The sequence below is a fragment of the Eschrichtius robustus genome, chromosome 9, assembly GCF_028021215.1.
Source record: "Eschrichtius robustus isolate mEscRob2 chromosome 9, mEscRob2.pri, whole genome shotgun sequence".
Taxonomy (NCBI): Eukaryota; Metazoa; Chordata; class Mammalia; order Artiodactyla; family Eschrichtiidae; genus Eschrichtius; species Eschrichtius robustus.
Window position 1 is genome coordinate 44,035,832 of NC_090832.1, and position 17,000 is coordinate 44,052,831.

The 17,000-nt window shown below is 36.5% G+C and overlaps 1 protein-coding gene across 2 annotated transcripts in view; it reads left to right on the plus strand.

Moving 5' to 3' along the window:
• ROS1 (ROS proto-oncogene 1, receptor tyrosine kinase) overlaps window positions 1-17,000 on the plus strand; it is a 116,755-nt gene that overhangs the window by 36,281 nt on the left and 63,474 nt on the right. For both annotated transcript variants that reach the window (XM_068551069.1, XM_068551070.1), the window contains exons 14-18: window positions 1,340-1,552; window positions 2,306-2,416; window positions 3,552-3,730; window positions 5,590-5,781; window positions 14,348-14,448. In XM_068551069.1, coding sequence (XP_068407170.1) covers window positions 1,340-1,552; window positions 2,306-2,416; window positions 3,552-3,730; window positions 5,590-5,781; window positions 14,348-14,448 — 796 coding nt within the window. The remainder of the gene's footprint in view (window positions 1-1,339; window positions 1,553-2,305; window positions 2,417-3,551; window positions 3,731-5,589; window positions 5,782-14,347; window positions 14,449-17,000) is intronic.

Genomic DNA, 17,000 nt, shown 5'->3' on the forward strand with positions numbered 1-17,000 from the left:
AAGCTTGAATGGCTTGACATGCGACTCAACTTTGAGGGCCCATATGTGATTATTTAGTCATCAACCCAAAGCGCTACTTAGTGCTCTCTCTCTCTCTTTCACACACACACACACACACACACACACACACACACACACACGTGTTTATACATTTGTTCTACATTTATCAGTTTTGCATTAAGAGACTCTCTATATTTCATCATATATGTCCCAACAGAACGGTTGGAGCATTTATTGAGCGTCTCCTTGGAGTCAGGCACTGACATTCTAGTCTGAGGGAATGCATTAGCCAGGGGGATGGAGCACTTGGGTTGAGATTATGTATCCAGGGAGATCTTGCATGAATTTGAGACTAAAACTCTCTGGACTTGAATTTTCATCTCTGGAGAGGCAGCATGTGTGGTGGGTATGCAGGTGGGCTCTGGAGCCAGCCTGCATGGATTCAAAGGCTGGTCTTGCCCTTTTTTAGCAGAATGACCTGGGCAAGTTACTTAACCACTTCATGCATGTTTCCACTACTGGAAATAAAAATATTAATTATATATTTCTATGGGATTGTCATACAGACCAAATTAAGATGCATAGGTAGAACACTTAGAACAGTGTCTAGCACAGCTTTTGGCAAATTTTTTCTATAAAGGAAGGACCAGATAGTAAATATTTTCAGCTTTGTGGGTCATATGGCTTCTGGCATAGCTACTCAACTCTGTCTTTGTGGTGTGTAAACAGCCATAGATAAAATGTAAATATGTAGCTGTGGCTGTGTTCCAGTACAACTTTATTTACAAAAACAGGCAGTGGGCCAGATGTGGCCTGTGGGCTGCCGTTTGCCAACCCCTGGTCCCCTAGAGTATCTAGCAAACATTGGCTATTTTTTACTTTAAGACTAAGTTAATTATGCCTGTTTGCTGTATATGTCAAAGATGGCTGAAAATGAATTAGCAAAAAAAAAATTCTTTTGTATTGTTTGGGCTTCTAGGAGGGAGATGCTCTACCAACACTGGGAATTATATTAGAGATTCATCATTAAGCATTTGTTTATTAGGAGCTTGTATAGAAAACCCCTCCGACAGTGCTATGCAGCCAATCATACAGCACTGACAGGGGAACAGTGGCTTCCGATTTGTTGGGCATGATGTCTCCTTTGATGGGACAAAATGAGTGGGTGGGATGACCACTGTCCTAGTCACGTCACCAAGTTAACCCTGGTGATTATGGGGCAACAGGCCCAATTATCCTTTCACTCAAGGTGAAGCTGTAGATAAATTTACTGACAGTCCTTTGTTTGCCCTTGCTGATGTCATCCTCGTCAGTAATATTGTTTAACTCTTCCAATTAGGCCCTTCCGCCTGGCAGAACTGGACTTACGAGGTGAAAGTATCAACCCAAGACTTTCCTGAAACCACTCACGTGTTCTCTAATATAAGTGGGACCATCCTTAATGTACACGACCTTCAGAGTGCTACGAAATACAAGGTTTTTGTGAGAGCAAGTTCTCCCAAGGGGCCAGGCCCTTGGTCAGAGCCCTCAGTGGGAACTACCCTGGTACCAGGTGAGAAGATATTCTTGATTTAGGGAGTGATTCTGACAAAAAGCCTTTCTCCCTATGTCCTTTAAAATTTCTCCCCTTCGATGTGGTAAAAAAATTAGAATGAGGGTGCGTTGACCCCTTGAGGATGTGTTTATTATCTGAGATTAGGAAAGCAAATGAAGCATTGTGTGATATTTATGTTCCTAACCTGCTATTTTAAACTATCCAAGATATTTTTTAACAAACAATATAATTCTCTTCTTCTTCATGGTTTTCTCCTTTCTCATGGTTTATTAAGCAGTAGCCCTCCTTGAACTCTGAAGGTCTTGGTGAGAGAAGCTGAGGGGCTGTAAATTATGTTGAATTCTATCCTCTTGGTTGAAAAAAAATGGAAAGATAACTGACCCATTTATACTACTGTTGTTATCACAATCGCTTCTGGGTGCTCTGAATAGGACCATGGCCACCAATAGCTAAAGCAAAAAAAAAAAAAAAAAAAAAAAAAATTCTGCCATGACCATGGCATTGCTATAGAGGAAACATCGCTACACATTTCTCTTCACATTCAATTACAACTATTTACACAAAAATCAGAAAGTATGTTTAATATGATAGATAATTCTTTTAAGCAGATACAATTACTCATATTATTCCAGAGTATTTTTCAAAATGCTGATTGACTTTATGAAGGAAATCTAAGGTATAAATGTGTACCTAAAAAAAGTGTGTTTTCTGTGATATTTCTTTCAATTTTTTTTTTAAAAAACCAAACAGCTGCAGAGCCACCATTTATCATGGCTGTGAAAGAAGATGGGCTTTGGAGTAAACCATTAAATAGCTTTGGCCCAGGAGAATTCCTATCCTCTGATATGGGAAATGTATCAGGTAAACACCAAGTCCCCTGTACACTTGGATGGCAGGTTTCTACTTGTAAGACTTCCTGAGATATTCAACCAATCAAAAGGATTGAGTATTTTAGTATTAGGTCAATAATGAAAGGAACAAATATTGACTGAACTATTCTGCCAGTGACACTATTAAGAAAATGTCTGTTCTCAAGGAGGAGGGCCATTTATTACTCCACAAAATGTAGTTATTTAATGACTTATGCCCATTTCAGGAAGGCTTTGATATACTTCTCACGTATTTTAATTTCTCAATGTTGTCTCACAGTAACAGCCTAACTTGTTCCATGAAGACAGCTATAGTTAAGTAATTTATTATGAGTTTGCTATCAGACTGGAGCACAGAACAGCTATGTGAAGTTCTAAATCAAGTATAAGAAAGAATTTCATGACAAAGAAGGTTAAGTGATGGCATCTTACTTTAATGGCATCTTCTATAATTTATTATTATTTATTTATTATTTAATGGCATCGTCTATAATTATCTAATTATTAGATCTCTTTGTTTGGCTATTAAAAGTACCACAGCATTTCTGACCAAAATGAGTTGGACTTAGGAGCCAGTGTGGTACTAATAGAAAGAATGATGCTTTGAAGTTGGCTTGAATCTGGGCTCCTCCTCTTTTCATCTGTGAGACCTCGGGCAGAATAGATAATTTCACGGAGTCTTGGGCTCGCCATGTCAAAAATGGGGATGGGGAGTTCCCTGGTGGCCTAACAGTTAGGGGTCTGGGCTTTCATTGCCATGGCCCAGCTTTAATCCCTGGTTGAGGAACTGAGATCTCGCAAGCCTCGCAGCACAGCCAAAAAAAAAAAAAAAAATCGGGATGATTTCTACTTCATAGCTTTGTTTTAAGAGTTGAGTGAAATAGGTAAAAGTATCCAAGACAATGTTTGGCAAAGAGGAGACACTCAATTACTATTAGTTCCTCTCTCTAGTTCCAAGGGTTAAGATTTTGGGATAATATCCTTGACAGATCCTTGAAGCTCTAGTGAGTATCTATGTTAGTATATGCTTTAATGTTATGTTGAGGTGCATGTATGATGTGTTGACTCGCCATGTTTACACTGGCATGTATGAAAAAATAACTGCTACCAATTCACTTTGTTTTGAGACATGGATTGGTATAACAACAGCCTCTACTACAGCGACATGAAAGGTGATGTCTATGTGTGGCTGCTGAATGGGACGGACATCTCAGAGAATTATCACATACCCAACATTGCAGGAGCAGGGGCTTTAGCTTTTGAGTGGCTGGGTCACTTTCTCTACTGGGCTGGAAAGACATACGTGGTAAGTACAAGCCTGGCATTCTGGATGCTCTCAAACAATGCCCACCCATTTCAGTGATTGGAATGTAATTTTCATGATTTTTTTCATACTTGTGTACCACCTATGCTAATATTTACTTAGTATTTGTCTCTAAGCCTACTCACTTTTTAATTAAAATGTATTTAGGTCTAAAGGAAATTTTATATCACTATGTGGTGTATCAGTCACATGTTTTCAATAATATCTTAAAATAAATATATTAAAATGTTCACCAGTGGGTTAGTGTCCTAGGGAAGATGGCACACTCCAAAGGCATGATTAAAAGAAACTAAGTGAGGGGACTATTTTCAAAGGTATCTACAGGGCTAAGGAAAATGAACAAAGGATGGTGAAGCATGCCCTGGGCTAGCAAGTGTGGGAGGATATTACTGCCACCAGGCATAAAGGGCAAGGGAAAGAATGGTGAGGGCTGTAGCTTTAGGAGAGTTGCTGACATGAAAACCAGCCACTGTCAAAATGTATGGTCTAGCAAGGACTGATACGGGGGTACATATGTACCCCCATCCCTCTTTTCTTCTGGCATCTGATCTTCTGCCAGTGCTTCCATTGGCTGAAACTCTCTGGAAGCCAGAGAACAATGGAGCTAGGTTGATGTAGTCCATTGATATCAGGCTCAGGGGGCACAGAGGAGGGTGGAGAGGGTGGAGAGTGGATTTGGGGGCAAGATGAAGACATCCCGCGCATTGTGCACACTGAAGAAAAGGATGGTTGATGATGAGAACACTGGTCTAACAGATCAAGAAATATGGTATGGAAATCATTTTCTAATCAGGAAGGCATGTGTCCATTCATTTATTTACTCATTATCTGTTACCAATATGTTTAGAGTCTTGAGAATAGGCATAGTAGAGAATATGAAGAAAATAGACGACATGCCTCTGCTCTTTTAAAAAAAAATATCAGCTTTGTTGAGATATAATCCATGTACCAGAAAATTCACCCTTTGATTGTATAAAATGCAGTGATTTTTAGTATGTTCAGTGTTGTGCAACCATCACCTCTTGCCCCTGCTCTTCTCATGACATAAAAATACATTCATGAATTAATAGAAGAAGCGTACAGAGCAATGTATTTAGAAGCAAAGCAATATGGTATAGTCTGAATTCATAAGTGCCAATGACTTGTAGGCAGAATGGAGCTGACTGGGGTTAATCAGAGAATGCTCCCCAAAATGGGTTAGTTTGAAAATAGTTTTGAAGGAGGAAGTGGAAGAGTGGGATAAAAACTGGTTTCAAGTATTTGCTCTGTCTCTTATAAAACTGTTCAACTCCTTGAAAAATTACTTAACTTCTTTGAACCCAGTTTAGTTGTGAAAAAGTAGGAAATAGAAATCCTTTACAGGCTTAATGTGAGGGCTAAAAGAGCTAATATTTTAAAGACTGAAAAAAAGAAGTATAGTGCCTGGCACATAATAGGTACTCAATAATGATAGTAATTAATATTATGGAGATATACTGACAGGAGCAAGGAGAGAGACATCACCATTTATCAGGAGTACTCATCTTCTTTGGGAGCCTAATCAAATACATTTTTATGTGTTGATTGGATGTATGATTAGGAAGAGCAAGTATTTTAACTCAAAATAAATGTATCTCCTTTCTCTTTAGAGGCATGAAAAGGAGTAAACTTCCTTATAAACTCTAACTTTCTTATAACTTCTGTTATGTTTCCAAGGCTAGGCACACTACCCAGCACATAGTGCCAATAAATACTTGTGGTTGTACAAATGAATGTATGAATGCAGTAGTTTACTAACAATTGCAATAAACTATTCATGATGCCATTTGAAAATTACTAACTGACATGATTATGTTTTATAGATACAAAGGCAGTCTCTGTTGACAGGACACACAGACATTGTGACTCACGTGAAGTTGTTGGTGAATGACATGGTGGTGGACTCAGTTGGCGGATATCTCTATTGGACCACACTGTATTCAGTTGAAAGTACCAGGCTAAATGGGAAAAGTTCCCTTATACTACAGGCACAGCCTTGGTTTTCTGGGAAAAAGGTGAAAATTAAAAATAAGATCTGATCATTTAATAGTACTAAATAATGCTGTTTTATAGTTATAATAATACTGTTTCTGCTTATTGTGAGTTGTTCAGGTAGAATCTGAAAAGAAATACTGTTATGGTAAGATCTTGGTATAACCAAACTTTCTCTAAGTCTTATTGATTGTCATAATTGATTAAATAAATTAGAATATAATATGGAGATTTTTATAGTTTGCTTTATCTTGAATGGACTCACACTTTAAGAGCATTTTAATTTCCGTCTGTTTTCATAGTCTTTAGGAATTCTTTGGATATTTTAGAGCTTCTTGTTGGGTGATGATTAGGTGTTTTATTATTTTCAATCAATTTCTGGTACTGACTGCTCCAAAAACTGTGGAACTCCTAGGAAAGTTGACTTCTCTGTGCCTGTTTCATTATCTGAAAAATGGGAATATTAACAATTGTCCTACCTCTTAGGGTTGTTGTGAAGATTAAATGAGATAATTCATGGGAAGTAGTGAGAATAGTTCCAGGCACATGGTAACCACTCAATAGTTAAGCTTGTATTTTTAAACTCAATCTAAAAAATACCCTGATATAGAAATGGTTCTAAAACAAATGTTATTTTTACTTCCTCAACTTCTAGAAGCAATACCTATTTTTCTTGATCCTGTTTAGCTACCCTCTAGCAACCCATCTAAATTTCTGAATTTTGTTTTTTCTGATCATCATGATAATATATGTCTACTGTAGAAAATTTAGAAATTACAGAAAAGCATGAAGAAGAAATATATCATTTATACTATTTCTATCTAGGCTATTTCTTAAAATTTTCTTATTTTTTTAAAGCCTTTTTTGTTGTCAGTAGCGATAATACAGATGTATCAGATCATTTATAAACAAACAAATTGTTGAGTCACTGATCCTCAATTCCATATGATGTATCAGTTATAATTCCTAAGATTGGCACCTACAGATTATAACACAGATATTTAAAAGAAATAGAAATTTACACACCATATCCAGAGATTAATTATTCCTGTCAAATAATGAAAAATCCCTTAATTCTATTTTAGAGCCACTTGAGTCTGAATATAAAGAAAGTATGTTTTTTATGTCTCAATAAAAAATGTTAGGGGAAAAACTTTTTTGTGTAAAAGCATGTTAAAGGTAACAGTATATCAGGAGTAACTTCCTATTCATCCCTGAGACTTTGTCAGTAATCTCCCTGCTGTCCTGATCTTGTCGTTTGAGCTTTTTCTACTCAGGATAGCTCGGGAGTGGCCCTGGGGACTTTTCTGTAAATGAGTGAATCATTAGATTTCTCAGCATGTTTGAGGAAATACACTTTTCTTTAAAATCCACTCCAAATACTCTCACAGGCTGGCTAATGTTGTTGCTACTTGTGCAAATCTGTGTTCTGGTTCTGTGACTTGTTGTCTTATTCATCTGCCTCCATTAATGCTAGTAGGTGTTTTGAAGGTAATATGTTTTGCACTGAGCAAAGCGCTCCATCTCACTGTCATTCCTTTCTGTGTTACTCACAGATTTATCACGGAGTATAAGATACTTTGCAATCAACAGGTGTAATAAAATAGTTAGCCAATCATTTATAGAAAGACTCATTTGTGTGATGAAAAGGGAGAATGAAATGAGATATTCATTTAAAGTGAAAAGATACTTTTTGCCACATCTGATGTGTCAGGCTTATAGTATATAGTACATTTTACCAGGGGATTAAACTTCAAGGTCTTCGTTTAGATCAAAGGGATTATTTCCTAGGTATGGGAGTTACTAGACGTAACAATGGTTACCAAAGATTTATGGAACACCTTCTGACACTGCTTAAATATGGGCCCAAATGGCTGGTGTAAAGGAATGGGGTAATGATCCAACACCTGAATTTCACTTATAGCTTGAAGTTTGTTGTATTCCAGCAAAGGGAGTTGTAGAATCTCTTTTTTAAGAGATAAAGTAGAGTTAATCTGTAATTTAGAAAACTCTAGTGCATCTCATTATAGATAACCAAACAATATTAACCTGGTTTCACTTTAACTGGAAAAATTATCAATAAATCTCTTTTAGCCTGAAGAAAGGACATAATTCAACTCCCGAAAGGCTAGGAATTGCTAGAATAGTTTTCTACCTTTTGGGAAAGGAGTAGGTTGAGTTTTCTTGAAGATTGAAGGCTGTGATTTACATGACTACTGAAGGTTCTTGCAGCCATGGGTCTTGAGATTATTTCTTTGTAGCAAGCCTTGGGTAACCTGCCAGCAAGTATTTTTAGTTGTTGGATACTTTATTGTATTCTTTTTACATTTTTCACTGGTTCATCTATTTGTTTATATGCTGTTGTATCTTGCTAAAGATACAGTCATCAACTTTAATCCTATCTGATACCTCTCAGCCTCTAGGTCTGCCATAGAAAGACTCTGCTATTCTGAGGTCAGACTCCTAGCAATCTCAACTCATTTGAAAAATACCTATAAAGCCAAAGAAAGCAAAAAAGATCCTTTGGATTGTAACTTCTATCTCATGCACCTTATTTCATAGGAGAAACAGTCCTCCCTCAGGCCTCACGTCGTCAACTGGATGTAAAATTAAGACATAGATTGTAAAAAGAAGACAAAGAAACAGTAGTGAGAAGTGGTTGTAAGATGTCAGCTGGAAATAGGACTTTATATATACATGACTCTATCCAATTATATCACATAAAAACCCTGTTTGTGTTATATTTTAGAAAAACGTCAGGATGTTTTTTTTGTTTGTTTGTTTGTTTGTTTGTTTTTTTATACTGCAGGTTCTTATTAGGCATCAATTTTATACACATCGCTGTATACGTCAGTCCCAATCGCCCAATTCAGCACACCACCATCCCCACCTCACCGCAGTTTTCCCCCCTTGGTGTCCATATGTCCATTCTCTACATCTGTGTCTCAACTTCTGCCCTGCAAACTGGCTCATCTGTACCATTTTTCTAGGTTCCACATACGTGCATTAATATACGATATTTGTTTTTCTCTTTCTGACTTACTTCACTCTGTATGACAGTCTCTAGATCCATCCACGTCTCAACAAATGACTCAATTTCGTTCCTTTTTATGGCTGAGTAATATTCCATTGTATATATGTACCACATCTTCTTTATCCATTCGTCTGTTGATGGGCATTTAGGTTGCTTCCATGACCTGGCTATTGTAAATAGTGCTGCAATGAACATTCGGGTGCATGTGTCTTTTTGAATTACGGTTTTCTCTGGGTATATGCCCAGTAGTGGGATTGCTGGGTCATATGGTAAATCTATTTTTAGTTTTTTAAGGAACCTCCATATTGTTCTCCATAGTGGCTGTATCAATTTACATTCCCACCAACAGTGCAAGAGGGTTCCCTTTTCTCCACACCCTCTCCAGCATTTGTTGTTTGTAGGTTTTCTGATGATGCCCATTCTAACAGGAGTGAGGTGATACCTCATTGTAGTTTTGATTTGCATTTCTCTAATAATTAGTGATGTTGAGCATCTTTTCATGTGCTTCGTGGCCGTCTGTATGTCTTCTTTGGAGAAATGTCTATTTAGGTCTTCTGCCCATTTTTGGATTGGGTTGTTTGTTTCTTTGATATTGAGCTGAATGAGCTGTTTATATATTTTGGAGATTAATCCTTTGTCCGTTGATTCATTTGCAAATATTTTCTCCCATTCTGAGGGTTGTCTTTTCGTCTTGTTTATGGTTTCCTTTGCTGTGCAAAAGCTTTTAAGTGTCATTAGGTCCCACTTGTTTATTTTTGTTTTTATTTCCATTACTCTAGGAGGTGGATCAAAAAAGATCTTGCTGTGATTTATGTCAAAGAGTGTTCTTCCTATGTTTTCCTCTAAGAGTTTTATAGTGTCCAGTCTTATATTTAGGTCTCTAACCCATTTTGAGTTTATTTTTGTGTATGGTGTTAGGGAGTATTCTAATTTCATTCTTTTACATGTAGCTGTCCAGTTTTCCCAGCACCACTTATTGAAGAGACTGTCTTTTCTCCATTGTATATCTTTGCCTCCTTTGTCATAGATTAGTTGACCATAGGTGCGTGGGTTAATCTCTGGGCTTTCTATGTTGTTCCATTGATCTATGTTTCTGTTTTTGTGCCAGTACCATATTGTCTTGATTACTGTAGCTTTGTAGTAGAGTCTGAAGTCAGGGAGTCTGATTCCTCCAGCTCCATCTTTTTGCCTCAAGACTGCTTTGGCTATTCGGGGTCTTTTGTGTCTCCATACAAATTTTAAGATGATTTGTTCTAGCTCCGTAAAAAATGCCATTGGTAATTTGATAGGGATTGCATTGAATCTGTAGATTGCTTTGGGTAGTATACTCATTTTCACAATGTTGATTCTTCCAATCCAAGAACATGGTATATATCTCTCCATCTGTTGGTATCATCTTTAATTTCTTTCATCAGTGTCTTATAGTTTTCTGCATACAGGTCTTTTGTCTCCCTAGGTAGGTTTATTCCTAGGTATTTTATTCTTTGTGTTGCAATGGTAAATGGGAGTGTTTCCATAATTTCTCTTTCAGATTTTTCATCATTAGTGTATAGGAATGCAAGAGATTTCTGTGCATTAATTTTGTATCCTGCAACTTTACCATATTCATTAATTAGCTCTAGCAGTTTTCTGGTGGCAGTTTTAGGATTCTCTATGTATAGTATCATGTCATCCGCAAACAGTGACAGTTTTACTTCTTCTTTTCCAATTTGTATTCCTTTTATTTCTTTTTCTTCTCTGATTGCCGTGGCTAGGACTTCCAGAACTATGTTGAATAATAGTGGTGAGAGTGGACATCCTTGTCTCATTCCTGATCTTAGAGGAAATGCTTTCAGTTTTTCACCATTGAGAATGATGTTTGCTGTGGGTTTGTCATATATGGCCTTTATTATGTTGAGGTAGGTTCCCTCTATGCCCACTTTCTGGAGAGTTTTTATCAGAAATGGGTGTTGAATTTTGTCAAAAGCTTTTTCTGCATCTATTGAGATGATCGTATGGTTTTTATTCTTCAATTTGTTAATATGGTGTATCACATTGATTGATTTGCGTATATTGAAGAATCCTTGCATCCCTGGGATAAATCCCACTTGATCGTGGTGTATGATCCTTTTAATGTGTTGTTGGATTCTGTTTGCTAGTATTTTGTTGAGGATTTTTGCATCTATATTCATCAGTGATATTGGTCTGTAATTTTCTTTTTTTGTAGTGTCTTTGTCTGGTTTTGGTATCAGGGTGATGGTGGCCTCATAGAATGAGTTTGGGAGTGTTCCTTCCTCTGCAATTTTTTGGAAGAGTTTGAGAAGGATGGGTGTTAGCTCTTCTCTAAATGTTTGATAGAATTCACCTGTGAAGCCATCTGGTCCTGGACTTTTGTTTGTTGGAAGATTTTTAATCACAGTTTCAATTTCATTACTTGTGATTGGTCTGTTCATATTTTCTGTTTCTTCCTGATTCAGTCTTGGAAGGTTATACCTTTCTAAGAATCTGTCCATTTCTTCCAGGTTGTCCATTTTGTTGGCATAAAGTTGCTTGTAGTAGTCTCTTAGGATGCTTTGTATTTCTGCGGTGTCTGTTGTAACTTCTCCTTTTTCATTTCTGATTTTATTGATTTGAGTCCTCTCCCTCTTTTTCTTGATGAGTCTGGCTAATGGCTTATCAATTTTGTTTATCTTCTCAAAGAACCAACTTTTAGTTTTATTGATCTTTGCTATTGTTTTCTTTGTTTCTATTTCATTTATTTCTGCTCTGATCTTTATGATTTCTTTCCTTCTGCTAACTTTGGGTTTTGTTTGTTCTTCTTTCTCTAGTTTCTTTAGGTGTAAGGTTAGATTGTTTACTTGAGATTTTTCTTGTTTCTTTAGGTAGGCTTGTATAGCTATAAACTTCCCTCTTAGAACAGCTTTTGCTGCATCCCATAGGTTTTGGGTCGTCGTGTTTTCATTGTCATTTGTCTCTAGGTATTTTTTGATTTCCTCTTTGATTTCTTCAGTGATCTCTTGGTTATTTAGTAACGTATTGTTTAGCCTCCATGTGTTTGTCTTTTTTACGTTTTTTTCCCTGTAATTCATTTCCAATCTCATAGCGTTGTGGTCAGAAAAGATGCTTGATATGATTTCAATTTTCTTAAATTTACTGAGGCTTGATTTGTGACCCAAGATGTGATCTATCCTGGAGAATGTTCCGTGCGCACTTGAGAAGAACGTGTAATCTGCTGTTTTTGGATGGAATGTCCTATATATATCAATTAAATCTATCTGGTCTATTGTGTCATTTAAAGCTTCTGTTTCCTTATTTATTTTCATTTTGGATGATCTGTCCATTGGTGTAAGTGAAGTGTTAAAGTCCCCCACTATTATTGTGTTACTGTCGATTTCCTCTTTTATAGCTGTTAGCAGTTGCCTTATGTATTGAGGTGCTCCTATGTTGGGTGCATATATATTTATAATTGTTATATCTTCTTCTTGGATTGATCCCTGGATCATTATGTAGTGTCCTTCCTTGTCTCTTGTAACATTCTTTATTTTAAAGTCTATTTTATCTGATATGAGTATAGCTACTCCAGCTTTCTTTTGATTTCCATTTGCATGGAATATCTTTTTCCATCCCCTCACTTTCAGTCTGTATGTGTCCCTAGGTCTAAAGTGGGTCTCTTGTAGACAGCATATATATGGGTCTTGTTTTTGTATCCATTTAGCCAGTCTATGTCTTTTGGTTGGGGCATTTAATCCATTCACGTTTAAGGTAATTATCGATATGTATGTTCCTATGACCATTTTCTTAATTGTTTTGGGTTTGTTTTTGTATGTCCTTTTCTTCTCTTGTGTTTCCCACTTAGAGAAGTTCCTTTAGCATTTGTTGTAGAGCTGGTTTGGTGGTGCTGAATTCTCGTAGCTTTTGCTTGTCTGTAAAGCTTTTGATTTCTCCATCAAATCTAAATGAGATCCTTGCCGGGTAGAGTAATCTTGGTTGTCGGTTCTTCCCTTTCATCACTTTAAGTATATCATGCCACTCCCTTCTGGCTTGCAGAGTTTCTGCTGAGAAATCAGCTGTTAACCTTATGGGAGTTCCCTTGTATGTTATTTGTCGTTTTTCCCTTGCTGCTTTCAATAATTTTTCTTTGTCTTTAATTTTTGCCACTTTGATTACTATGTGTCTCGGCGTGTTTCTCCTTGGGTTTATTCTGTATGGGACTCTCTGTGCTTCCTGGACTTGGGTGGCTATTTCCTTTCCCATGTTAGGGAAGTTTTCGACTATAATCTCCTCAAATATTTTCTCTGGTCCTTTCTCTCTCTCTTCTCCTTCTGGGACCCCTATAATGCGAATGTTGTTGCGTTTAATGTTGTCCCAGAGGTCTCTTAGGCTGTCTTCATTTCTTTTCATTCTTTTTTCTTTAGTCTGTTCCGCAGCAGTGAATTCCACCATTCTGTCTTCCAGGTCACTTATCCGTTCTTCTGCCTCAGTTATTCTGCTATTGATTCCTTCTAGTGTAGTTTTCATTTCAGTTATTGTATTGGTCATCTCTGTTTGTTTGTTCTTTAATTCTTCTAGGTCTTTGTTAATCATTTCTTGCATCTTCTCAATCTTTGCCTCCATTCTTATTCCGAGGTCCTGGATCATCTTCACTATCATTATTCTGAATTCTTTTTCTGGAAGGTTGCCTATCTCCACTTCATTTAGTTGTTTTTCTGGGGTTTTTTCTTGTTCCTTCATCTGGTACATAGCCCTCTGCCTTTTCATCTTCTCTATCTTTCTGTAACTGTGGTTTTTGGTCCACAGGCTGCAGGGTTGTAGTTTTTCTTGCTTCTGTTGTCTGCCCTCTGGTGGTTGAGGCTATCTAAGAGGCTTGATGGGAGGCTCTGGTGGTGGGTAGAGCTGACTCCAGGATGTTTTTGGTTGTAATTAACAGGAGATATAATTTTAAATGGTTTGAACCACTGGTTCTCAAGCTTGGAGACACATTGGAATTACCTGGGGAATATGAAGACATACTGGAGACTGGGTACCATCTCCAGAGATCAAAATTTAACAGGATGCAGACTGGGAATTGAGAAGTTTAAAGAACTCCACTGGTAATTCTAATGTGCAGCAATTGCGAACAACTGATTTAAACAACGATCAAATTCATTGGCTTATTTGGCTGAAGAGTCCAAAGTTATGGCTAGTTTTAGACAAGGCTTTGCACAGTGGCTCAAAGTCTCTCATTCAGTAGGACCTGGAGTGTGGTTGAAAATTTGTATTTGTAACAAGTTCCCAGGTGATGCTGATGCTGCTGGTCCAAGACTCAAACTTTGAGAACCACTAGAGATAAGTATATAGCAGTGAATAACAGATACTTCTTGCCATTTGGGGATTTTTAGGAAACCAGTGCTTATATAAAAATTACATAGTAATAGACATACTCATATAATATTTATATTCAGTGAAAGGCAAAAATCACCGAGTTTATTATTCCAAAGAGGATGTTAAAGAGAAATCTGTAGCTTAAGTGTGACATAATCACAAAGGTATCCTTAAACATGTATTTGATTTGTTTTCTTTCCATATTTTCTATTTAGGTAATTGCTCTAACTTTAGACCTTAGTGATGGGCTCCTGTATTGGTTGGTTCAAGACAGTCAGTGTATTCACCTGTACACAGCTGTTCTTCGGGGTCAGAGGTAAGTAAGATTGAAGGCAATTGGTTGAGAATAAGAGAACAACTTGCTCCTCAGTTATAAATGATAGTGCATGAGAATTCATTTATTCTTCCAATAAACATTTATTAATTTTCCACTGTGTTGCACGCATTGTGCTTGTAAGGAAAGGTAAGTTTGTAAATAACAAATTACTGTAGGATATGGTGAATACTGTGATAGGGTGTAAAGAGAGTCCAGTAGAGGCACTGAGGAGAATGCCCCTCAAGAGCCCAGGAAATGGGTGGATGGGTTTTTCTGCTTCTTACTATAGTCTCCAACTATGATTACAGATTTGCCTATAACTCTTTAGCTGACGTATCTGCATGCTTTGTATTTAGTATTGTTATCTATATACTTGATTATATTGTATTTCCTTTTATTACTATAAAATATCCTCATTCATCTATGGTAATACTCTTCATCTTATAGACTATTTTGTCTGATAGTATTAGTAAAGTCATAGCAGCTTTCTTATGCTTAGTGTTTGCATGGTACAGCTCTTTATATCTCTTTACTTTCAATTTTCGTCTTTACATTTAAAATGTGTCTTTTGTAAATAGCATATAAGGTTTTGCTTTTTTATGCAGTCTGACAATTTCTGCCTTTTAATTGGGGTGTTTGGTTCATTTACATTTAATATAATTATTGATATGTTGGGATTTAAGTCTACCATCTTGGTGTTTGACTTCCATTTGTCTCATCGGCTGTTCATTCCTCTGTTCTACTTCTCTGCATTTTTGAGGGTAAATAAAATACTTTTTTAGTATTCCATTTCATCTCCTCTCATGACATTTTAATTATATGTATTTATAATTTTGTTTAGGTTGCTTTAGAGAGTAAAATATGCATTTTTAACATTAAATGTCTTCAACTTACCACAGTCATATTCAAAATATTCTTACTTCATAAATGATTTTAAAACTTTATGGTGATATGTTTCCAATTATTACCCTTTCTTGTTGTCATATATTTTACTTTCATCTACACTCTAAAATCCATGTTCATTACTATTTTTAGTTTAAACAGCCAATAGTTTTTAACTTCAAGGAAACGGTTACATATCTCAAATTAAAATACAGGACATAAAATCATGAAAGAAGAGCAGTTAAAGGGAGAATTTAGAGGTCATATTATTACATAGATGAGGAAACTGAAACCACAGATGTGTATAAATTTGCTGATTGTCACATGGTAAATTAGAGAGATAGTCAGGAAAAGGTTAAAGTAAAACAAAAGGTCCTGCTCTAGGGCAGAGATTTCTAATATTGGGTTCTTGGACCCCCTAGGGAGGTCATGGAGGGCTTCAGGTTGTGTGTGAGTGCTTGGAAATTGAGCATCCATTCATTTCATCAAATTTTCAAAAGAATCTAATCTTACAAAGACCAAGAATTCGTGCTCTATGAAGACAATGTCAAAATTACTTTTAGATAAAAAAATACATATTTTTTGGTTTATGGAAAAACTCTTAATCATAGAGACTATGAAAACAGAGTATATGTTTATAAACCTATAATGCATACAAGCATAAACACAGCAAATCTGATTAATCATTTATTTCATATCAGCTATAACATACAGCTCTGGTTTGTTTCCCAACTGTGAACCACAGAAAACTGGTTGTTCCCTTCCCTAGAAATGTAAGGTACTGGCGATCTGATTGTCAAAAGAATCTGTCTGTGAGATATAGACGGTGTTCAAAGTGACAGTGTCCTGAAGGATTACGGCTCACTCTCCCTGTCTGTACATTCCAGAGGACAGGCTAGCTGGCGTTGAGAGCCCAGCTCCTCAAGTGTCCAGAAAAATCAGTATTATTGGATTTACCAGATAGAGGAAGGAAGTTTCTCCTTTAAAAGTGCATTTCCTTATCTCAAGGTTAATAATTTTCCTTGTATGCATGCCCAGTGGAGTGCAGCAGATCTTGACAAGGTTACACAAAGGACAGGCACTTTTGCCCTCCACGTAAGACTTGCCTTTTTATCACACTGGGGGAAAAAAAAGCTGTACATAGAGACAGGGATTCCAGAGCCATGTTACAAGCAGAAATTTTTTCCTATTATATAATCAAGCTTCCTTCTTCTGCATTTTAAGTTCCTCACCTCTAGTCTAGATCAGCACTGCCCAATACAACTAATGCGAGCCACAATATAATTGTAAATTTCCTTGTTGCCTCATTTTAAAAAGTAAAAGCATATAGGTAAATTATTGAGTTATTTGTATTCCTTTTTCATATTAATTCTTGGATAGCTTGGGTGTATTTTACATGTACTGCACATCTCATTTTGCACACTAAGTTTTCATAGGAAATACTTGATCTGCAGTTAGATTTTATAAAATTTACAATTGAAAAAGTTGATTTACGTACCCAGGTTTTTCCAAAATAAAGTTTTAAAAGTTTTCCAGTAAATCATACATATGATTCATAATATATAAATCAAATATTAGCTTAAAATTTTAACCTAAATTAATTAAGATTAAATAACATAAAAATTCAGCTCCTCAACTGTAGTAGCCACATGTCAAGGGCTCAGTAGTCA